This window comes from Corvus hawaiiensis, chromosome 7, assembly GCF_020740725.1.
Source record: "Corvus hawaiiensis isolate bCorHaw1 chromosome 7, bCorHaw1.pri.cur, whole genome shotgun sequence".
NCBI classification, from domain to species: domain Eukaryota; kingdom Metazoa; phylum Chordata; class Aves; order Passeriformes; family Corvidae; genus Corvus; species Corvus hawaiiensis.
In genome coordinates, this window is record NC_063219.1 from 17737280 (window position 1) to 17747283 (window position 10004).

A 10004-nucleotide genomic window follows, 5' to 3' on the forward strand; every position below is an offset into this window, starting at 1 on the left:
GTAACACAAAGGCAGGAGATTTCACACCACCACACACAATAGGCAGTATTATATCTTGTGGCAGGTAAACACCAGAACAAGAAACTTAAGCACCTAATTTTTATATTCAAAACTATACTGAGCAAGTCTGATCTTTCTATCTGGAGACAGGAAGGGCTGTTTTTGGAATGAGTCATCTTACAGTTATTCTTTCTTTTGTTCCACCACACCAGAATACTGCCAGTTTAAGAACTGTGGTTTGATTTACATACTGCAGTTTCTAGCACTTCATGCCTACATGCCAAGAACAAGTCAGAGGAAATACTGCATATGGCTCCCTAAAAAAAGTGAAGCCTAAAGAGGCCAGATTTTAAAAGAAAGGCTGATCATGCAGTTCCGATTTGTATCACACAGCCTGCAAGAAGACCAAGCTGTTCAGATCTTCTTGCATTACCACTTGAAAGGTATGTTCTTCATAAGCAAGAGCAGGTGAACCTCAAGACTCAAGAGAATTACCCTCAGCAGAGAGGAAAGCAGAAGACACCCAGAGGAGATCTCCAAGCCTCCATGACTACAGAGGCAATAACAATGTCATATTCATATAATTCAAGACTGAACTTTTTGGAAGAATGTTACACATTAGTTGACATCTTATTCAGCCCACCTGCAAGCAGCTCTGCCAGATGAAGCCAGGGCAGTGTGCTGCTCTTCCCTAGGTCTGGCTCACTACCCCAGCTCCCTCAAGCAAGGGAAATACACTGTAACACACACTGGCTCTGCATTTCCCTGTCTTTCTAGCTCTCATTTGGAAATCAAAACTGCGATTTGACAGCATAATAAGAAATAGAAGGCAAGCAAGGGAAAAAAGTCTTTTAAGTGTTTTAACAGCATTCCTCCCTTGGCATTTTCATACTGCCCCTGGACAGCATTATTTGTACAGTCACCGTTCCTTAGAAAACACTTTTCACAGCCCAGCTCCAGCACAGCACTCCCACTGCCCTCTAATGCCCTGGTGCAGCAATTAGAGCTGCCTGCCAGATTAGCATCAGGCACCGTGTTTACCTTGGCTCTCAAGAATGATCCAAGCTGCAACTGAGCAATCGATGCAACCTTCTGCATTTCCCAAATTTTTCATTCCCAGTACCTCAGTGTTAAGCTCATATGCCAGATGAATATAAAGGGCAGAAAGAACTGCTGACCATCTGCAGACTTAAGCACACATTAAAAGCTTCCTCCCTGTAAAAGTACCCAGTGTATTCAGTGCTGTCTCTGAAGACTTCAGCTACCGGTTGATACGCAACTAATATGTACCTTCATTATACCTAAACTTTTACAAATTATGTATCTGCTAACACATCAACATTTTGTACCATCTGAAACAAAATTACCCTTGCAGTAATAGCTTCTATCCTCATTCTTCAAAAAGTTAAGAATTTGGTTGCTAAATGTTAAAATAACTAAAAAAAAAAAAACAACCTGAATACCCTGTATAATATCTGAATACATCAAAATATGTTAGGAAGTTTCATGTCCCATTATGAAAAAAAAAGCTGCTTAGTTTGACTTAGTCAAGTGACATGCTCATGCTACACGTGTTGTATGTGTAGCAAGATATAATTTTTACACCCTTCTGTTTTTCTTCCCAGACTCCTTTCCAAGAATACTCATAACCAAGAATCTCACCAACATTTGATACTATTCTCAATTTAAACTAAATGTTATTCAGTATTGTACCCAAACTGTCTACTTTAAAAACACCTTTCCTATTAAGTACATTGGCTTCAACAAAATATCAAGCTCATTAACTATCTCATTTTTGACAGAAACGTGGAATATTTTAGCCAGAAATAGTAGAAACTAACCAGTTCTTTCTTGCCTTGTAACTTAAGATATAGAAATTCACTACTGAAATATATGAAGTAGTATAAATCAAACCTTGCTTAAGGTTTTTAATGTTTATATATACACACAGAGAATTATACTGCCTGAAAGGAAACAAGTTACCATGGAAGCAGTGACAATAGATTAACACAGTGCAACTAGTTTAAGCGAATTTAAATACGCCACTTTCATTACAATGCCTAACACTGAAATACTAGTTTGACTCACTGAATAAGGATTTTTACAGTCAGGGGGGCAGGAGGGTGGCTCCTGGCCCATCAGCTAAACTAGTGCTCCCAAATCATCCAGTCACTCAGCTGGGCAGGCAGAGGCCTTTGGATTACACTATTTCAACGAAACTGTACCTGCCAGCACTGTTCAAATCTCAGGTTTTAGTGACTGTCAGAGTGACTGGATGAAAAAGTTCTCATCTCTCCCTTAGGAAGCTGAAGGATAAGCACAGCATCTCCCACAGATAGCCAAGGCTTCTTTGGAGAAGCAAGATGAAGGTGCAGTTCAACCCAGCTGGAGAAACGTGACTCAGGTGGAGCAAAGCCCAGATGCTCCCATCAGTTTCCTCACAATAACAATTCAATCACCAGCGGATGCTCAGCATTAAAATCACATACACATAAAATACTCACAGGCACTTCTGTTGCACAATGGAAGAACCAGCAGATTCTTGGAAATCAGTTTAAAGTGGCAGTTTTAAGGGCTACCCCACGAGCTTAAGCACCAATATTTGCCTAATGTAACAGTCTTGCAAGTTGTAGAGTTCTTGCAAAACTCAGTGCATGGGTGCAGTAATACTGAGGCAGTCTGGTGTGGTAAGGTGTTATAACAAGACATTACCCAAAGAACAACTCCTCAGAGCCTACCTCAGTTGGACTTTGGGTTACCAACCCAGCCCAACAGCTGGAAATTCAGAACCCTTTCCACAGGTGGTACCAGAAGATCACTCTCCCTCTCCCCTGGAGCAGTATCTCTGTTCAGATTATACAGTCACACTTCTCAACCAAGTAAGCAACACTACAGAGTGATTCTGAAGCCAGTAGTAAATTAGTATCAGGTGCCTGAAATAAAGAAAGAACATGTAGCCCAAGGAATTGCTTCAAGAACTGCTTTGTGAAAGCATCATTTATCTGGAGAGGAACGCCATACTGCAGGCAGAGAGTATCTCCTGCGTTTGTCACTCTTATACTCTTTCCCTCTTGGAAGACCTTCCCTGCAGGAAACCTAATATAATTGTTCTCAAGTCTGAAGTCAAATAATGTGTTTTATAACCTTAGACACATTCAGGTTCTGTAGCCCACACTTTCAGCTAAGCCCCTGCAGCTGCCCATACACCGAATCAGTCGCTATTCTGTTTGCTGAATATCTGATATGACAACACAAACCCGGGCTCATATTTACAGTTTAAATCTACAGTAAGCAGCAAATGCAGACAACCAGATTTTAGGCATAAGACATCAAGAGTTTAGATACCCATAAGTAGAGTGCTTTTCTTTAAACTATTCTGATAAAACAAGTGTTCACTTTCCTTACACAAGTTCTTAGCCTTGACTATTTCATTACTCTTCATTTCACCACACTGTAATAAACAAAGCCCCAAGGAATAAGGAAATTAGTGTTTCTCTAGTGTTCTTCCATAGTAAATAAAGTCAATTAGGGCAAATTAAAGATCGAGGAAAGCCAAGACATTATCATCATTCTTCTCAGTACACACTTGGCCAAATGACGATTCTTATGCAACAGAATACTTTACTAGAAGCTCTCTCTATTCCACCTACTACTTCAGCTGACACCAGTTTCACTTTTATCTTTGAAGAGACTGCTCTACTACAAAACACACACACATGGCTACTTCCAGGCAGTAAATGAAACAGCACAAAGACATCAATCCTTTGAGAAGTATTTTCTGAAAGCTTGCAAAACCAGGAAACCTGCTTTGCTGTCTTAAAAGAAATAACTTAATGACGGAATCAACAGTCTGCCATTTATCTGCGCACGTAAGTTCAGTTCCTGGACAACACTGTTTTACCCATCCCACAGAGAATCTTTTAGCATGCTCTGTAGCAAATATGAGATAATTGCTCAAGGAAGCTTTCTGGCCTACCCCAAAGACTTGCACAAAACAACCCAGTTCTGGATATAACAACACTACAGAGGCATTATGCTTGTCCATCACATTCAACCTGCAACTGATTTTTAATACTCCACATTATTTATTTTCTACAAAGAGGTACAGTAACACTTCAGGAAAGTCTAGTTGACTGCAATCTGCTGCACTACTGATCTCCTTACTTTACTTCAGCTCCAAGTAGCTTCTAGTTCAAGTAATTACTTTAGTCTATTGCATTATCAGATTACTCTAATTCTATTCAGTTTAAATAAACACATCAAGTTTAAATAAACAGCTATATACACATTCATTTTCTTGTACATAACAGTTCAGATCTCAGTAGATATTAAGCAGCTGAACTACTAAAGTCTTTCAGTTTTTGCCATAAACTGCTACTTGCTTTCATATAATAATCTATATTAAGCTTCACATATCAAATACTTCACACTTTTACCTAGGTTCTTTTTCTAATAAAATTTAGCTAATGAATATATCCAGTTTGGCTTACTTGGTATCAAATGATCTAACAATAAATATTGTATTACTTAAATTCTGATAGATTTCCTACACTTCATCTTCCTGATGTGCAACTACTTGGACCTACAAGTTAGACAGGAATTGCTGTTGCATATGAAGTCACTTTTACCATCAGATTATGACATCTTTTTTCATGTTAATATTTCCATGAGAGAATCTTCTTTATCTGTTCCTCTACTTCAAGTATTAACTTTGACTAACATTTAATTGCTTTGATGAAATCACAGAACCGCCTGTGAACTGCCACACCTTCCTCAATGCAACAGGTTCTTACTCTTCTGATTTCTTAAGACTGGTGTAATGGCACCGGTTCTTTCCTTCTTCACCCTAAGTTTTCATCACTTTAAACTCAGAAGTCAGCTACACCAGGATACAGTTTAGCACGAAGTGTTGCTTAAGCACTGTTCTCTAAAGGATGAAGTCTTTATTATAAAGATCACTCTGAGTATTGCAGGTAAGATACAAAGCCTCTCTGAAGACACTTGTTGTATTCAAGTAGTACCAATTCTTTAGGAGTTAATTAATGCTGCTGCATAATAAAATCATAACTGTTAGCAGCAACTACAGCAAGAATTGCAAGTGTGTATATGAAGAAGGTTAACATTAACACATTACTCTGAACAACCTGCCTGTGAACTCGACACACAGTCAGCTGGCTACACAGTCATCCCTTAGTTTACCCCATGTAACAGTATGCCCACAATAATTAAAAGATATGCACAAGCCTCTCTTCATCCCCTAGGAAAGCAGCTTCTCCACAGAGAGACAGGATAATCAGGAGATCCTGTCCTGCTTTCTTTTGCTCCAGGACAGAATAAATTTTAAGCCTACAAGCTACTGAGTCAATATTTAGCTGAACTAAATCATTATCCCTTTTAACAAAACCCAAATTGTTTAAAGTTTGATTTGAATAAGTTATAATATACAAGTGATTTTGATGACATCAGCATCAGTGCAGGCTCCACCTCTGAGGCACTCTTACTTTCTAGCACACCTAGCAGTTACTCTGGGACAACTCTATTCTAGAAAGTTGTAGCACCTGACTGCTTCCAAAGCAGTACAAGTTGAATACTTCATGTACATACAGTTATTCTGAAGATTAAGTAAGTTTTTAACTCATCAGCAGAGTGAGCTTACCAGTCAACAAAAGTCAACAGCATAACATAAAAAGATGGGAAATGTAATTTCAAGGAACAGTTATTTTCTAGTTCAATTGTTTTATCAACCTTTTCAGCACACCTATCATCATGTTAAGGCTTCAACACACATTGTGTAACTATGATTCCCATCTTTCACTGCAACACTCAATTAAAATATTACATTCAAGCCGGGAATGCCACTGAGAAATAACATCTCTCTACTCTTACCGTACCTAAGATTTCCCTCAACAGGATACTCAGACAAATAGATAGTTGCTTGTCTTTTGAGGAATTTTCCCACCTCAATAGCTATAATTTGAAAAAGCACAAAGTGTATTACGATACTTAAACACATCAATATGCAAATACATTGCTCAGTCTTCAGAGGCATTTTTATTTGGAAACAAGAAGAGTTGGATGAGACCTACAGACTTTCAGTCAATACCACATACTCTCCATCCTCCCCTCGCTGGTGAGAAATGTCTAGGTAAGATCTTTAACAGTTTGGTCTTTGAACTATCAACAAGAAAGCCATGTTTCTAGAGGCCACTGTCTACTGACTGTTAGAAAAGCAGCCAGAAAAAAACTTCTGTGATCACAGATCTAAAGTACTACAAAGGGGTTTTTAATCAAAGAAAGCCATCTACTTTGCAGAAGAAATGCAACATCAGGAGAGTGCACCTAAATCTGCTAAAGCAGTGTCTATAGCTTTGCCACTATTTAAACACTACAGGAAAGATGCAACAGGTGTAAAGAACAAAAATTTTGCTTAAGGTACTTTGGCTACGGCTTTGCTAGGAAAAATTATAATAGTTCAAAAGAGGCAGAAGAGCTGACTCAGGATTCAACAGACTACAAGAAAATAGCATCCAGGTTTGTATCGTCCTAATATTACTGGTAAAAGGCATGCACTGTCTCTAGGTCAGTTATTTTTACTAGATTTTCCCATCAACCTTCTCGGTCTCATATATAAAAATCAGCTCCAGATTAGATGAGTGTCACTAGAACACGACTCACTTGCCCCCTCCAAACCAGTGTAGGCAACAGAACTGTCTTTCTCTGCCATCACTCCAAAACCTGGGTATTATCCTCAAACACAAGCTCGACCAAGATCCCCATATCCTAGCTATACTGAAGTATCAGAGTTTTCACATGCAGCATCTTAAGCATGTTTCAAACATATCTCAGATGTTCAGACAGAACCTTAAGACAGAGATAAAGCTGCCTTTAAGTTTTTCTTGTTTCTACACATACAAAAAGGCTGGGCTCTAAGTATAGCAAGAATGTTGTACCTCTGGTGCAGAATAAGCTTTCCAGCAACTCCTTTACACCCCCACAGAAAATTTTTGAGTCCAGATCAAGTTATTTAGAGTAAAAACAGTAAACCATTATGATCCTACAGCAAATCCTAATAGGGGAGAGCAACGTCAATAACCTGTAGAAGTACAGATGTTAAGTTCCCTAAGCCTCTGTTTCCACAGAGAAAGAAACAGGTCACATGCATCTGCACTGAAGTTTGTTTCTCCTGCTCTTCATGGATGCAATAATTAGCTGTAGGAATTACACAGCGATCCATTTAAAATAAATCCCTTAAAACTAGCTAAGCTGATATTTTTCCAGAAACAGTGATTTCTTCCTAGATTCAAACCAAAGCAAAACTCAGTATGGAAGGCAACAACTTCAGAACAACCCATTTGTCCCAGCGAGCAGCACTGTTTGATACATCTCCTGCACAAGCATCAAATTCCCCTCAACGAGAACTAAAAGCTTTCAAAGCTGTTCACAGCTGACTACATGTGCATGACATTCCAGTCCTCCCAAAGCAGGCAAGTTCAGCTTGTGACCATAGGCCACAAATTGCCTGTTAGGAGAATTGAGGCTGCTTCTTGCTCTCTTTTTGAAAAGGTTGAGTGCAAAGCATGGGCTGAATGGATTTTTCTCAAAGGAGGAACAGCTCTTCTATTCACTGCTTGCCCGGTCTGCCTCTGGAGTGCCCCCATGCACAAACAAACTAGTCCCCGTCCACAGCTCAAGAGAGAACAGGAGGCTGTCTACAACCTAAGCCTTAAAATGCTCCTCTAAGATAGCAAGCCAACACACATATAGAAAATCCATGTCTGAGAAAGGGGGAGCAGTATAAGAAAGTCACAAAACTAACACAAGTCCACCCCAGCAGAAAGGGGGCCTCATGATAATAAATTACATGAAACTACATAATGGTATCATAATCGTAGCATTTTTAAAAGCTATAGAATAAAAACAAATCCAAGAGCCAATGAAATAACTTCGAATTAGAGAATTTGACTGTTCATCTTCCCTTGGTGTCGTGTGACCTGAGACACCTTACTACAGACAGTAAAAACCAGAAAAAGTAGCTCATATCTCTAAAATTATTCATTTCTAAGAAACTTTTGTTAGAGCCTAACGTATGAGCACACTTTGCCAGCATTCACGTCAGCTGAAGGTTTCTGTGAACAGGGGAGGACCGAGAGACTAGACACAGACCTTGCTCTTTACACGTGCTGCATTCCCCATTAGAGCAGCTTCAAAGTATTTTACAAAACCAAAACTTCTTCATCACATCTAAAGAAGTGACTAAGGTGACCATAAACGACTTTCCACTTTAACACCATCCCACTTACTACAGAAACAGGTAAAAGGCTGAAGACACCTTCTTTTGGTTTCCTCCAGTCCCTACAGCGATGAATGGCTTCAGCACTTCCCCCGCGACTGGGACGTGCCTCATCCTCCTCCCCGCCGCTCCTTCCCGCCCCGCCGGAGCCCCGCTCCTCCCGCAGACCCCACGCGGGGCCTCCGGGCCCCGCCGGCCCGCGCCTGTCCCCGGGCGGGAAGAGAGCGCTGTGGGCAGCGCGGGCGGCCCCGGCCCCGGCCCGCACCCACGGCCCCGCGCTCCGGCACACCGCCCGGCCCGGCCCGGCCCCGCCGGCGCGGCCCGCGGGGACCCCCGCCCGCACCCACCGCTTCTTCGGGATGGAGCCGGAGGCCGGCCCGGCGGAGCCGCCCTGCGCCTTGCAGGGGCTCGGGGAGAGCGCTCCCCGCCCGGGGGCCTGAGGCGAGCCCCGGAGGTGCCCGGAGATGATGCGCAGCCGCCGCCGGGCGGAGGACGGGGAGCCGCCGCCGCCTCCCGCTGCCTCCCCGGCCGCGGCCGCCATCGCTTCCGCGTTGTGCCGCGACCGCCGCCGGGTGAGAGGGCGCGCGGGCGGAAGGCGCCGCCCGGCGCTCCCCGCGCGGGCCCGGCGGCACCGCCCGCCCCCCCCGCCCCGCGACCCGGGGCCGCTCGCTGCCGTTCCCCCGCTGCCGTTCCCCCGCTGCCGTTCCCCCGCTGCCCCGGCCCGCTCCGCGCGTGTTGCCGGAGCCTCCTGCCTCGGCAGGGCTGGGCTTGGGGGGCAAGTCAGAGAGAGGGAGAGAGAAGGCGTTTATTAGAGATTTCCCGCACCTGGTGCTGTAATTATAGCCCCTCTGGGTCGCTGAACAAACTTGAGAGAACACAAAGATATCCTTTAGAGATGAGGATTGCCTAAGTTAATGATGAAATGCTGATTAATGGCAATAGCATAGGCGGGTTACTTAAGAAATAGGTCGGTGAGGTGGCACATAGTCCTGCAGGTGTTAGAGATTCTATCGTCGCTGTTGACAGGGACACAAGGCCCTGGTGAGTGAGTGCATCTGAGCCAGGCGCCTCTGGCTGTGCAACTCGGCTGTCCTAGAAGGGAGCATCCAGGTCCCGGTGATCTGCTCCCCCTGGAAACCCGCACCACGAAATGAATGCTGACTGAGTGCTGGGAGTGCATCCCCTTCTGTATCTGGGACAGCCATCATTGGGCCAATCCTTGCGAAAACTGTCAATCCTGACCATATTTGGGCCCTGTGGGAACATCTAGGATTCACCTTGTAGCATCACTTTGAAGAGGGAAAGGAACTGGGATTTAAGGGGAGATACAGATTTGATGCAACCCCAGGTGCTTTCTTCTACTATGAATTTGCCTTGATGCACCAGAAAGCTTTGGAGTCCCACTCAGGGAAGGATGTGGGAACTGGAAAAAATTTAAAGTAGAACAGATGATAAGAGGGGTTTTTTCCATCAGGAATGAAAAAAAAGCTTAACAAACTGAGTCCCTTACAAAAGACTAAGGAAGATAGGTTATCAGTCTTCAAATATGTAAAAGACTGCTATGGAGTGAAAGGAAGCAATCAATCTGCCCTTCGTGTCTCAGCTAGGTTGGTGAGAAGTAATGAGCTCAAACTGCAAGACATAACTTCAGCATTAGCATTAGACTACTTTCTAATGGCACTGAAAATGAAAAACTGTTGTAGTCTGCCTAAGT

The 10004-nt window shown here is 42.9% G+C and overlaps 1 protein-coding gene across 1 annotated transcript in view; it reads right to left on the reverse strand.

The window, feature by feature from the left end:
- The window catches only part of AGPS (alkylglycerone phosphate synthase), a 53249-nt gene extending 44405 nt beyond the window's left edge, over positions 1–8844 (reverse strand). The window contains exon 1 of the mRNA XM_048309109.1: positions 8638–8844. Within this exon, the coding sequence (XP_048165066.1) occupies positions 8638–8831 (194 nt within the window). The 5' untranslated portion in view covers positions 8832–8844. The remainder of the gene's footprint in view (positions 1–8637) is intronic.
- Between the last annotated feature and the right edge of the window lie 1160 nt (positions 8845–10004).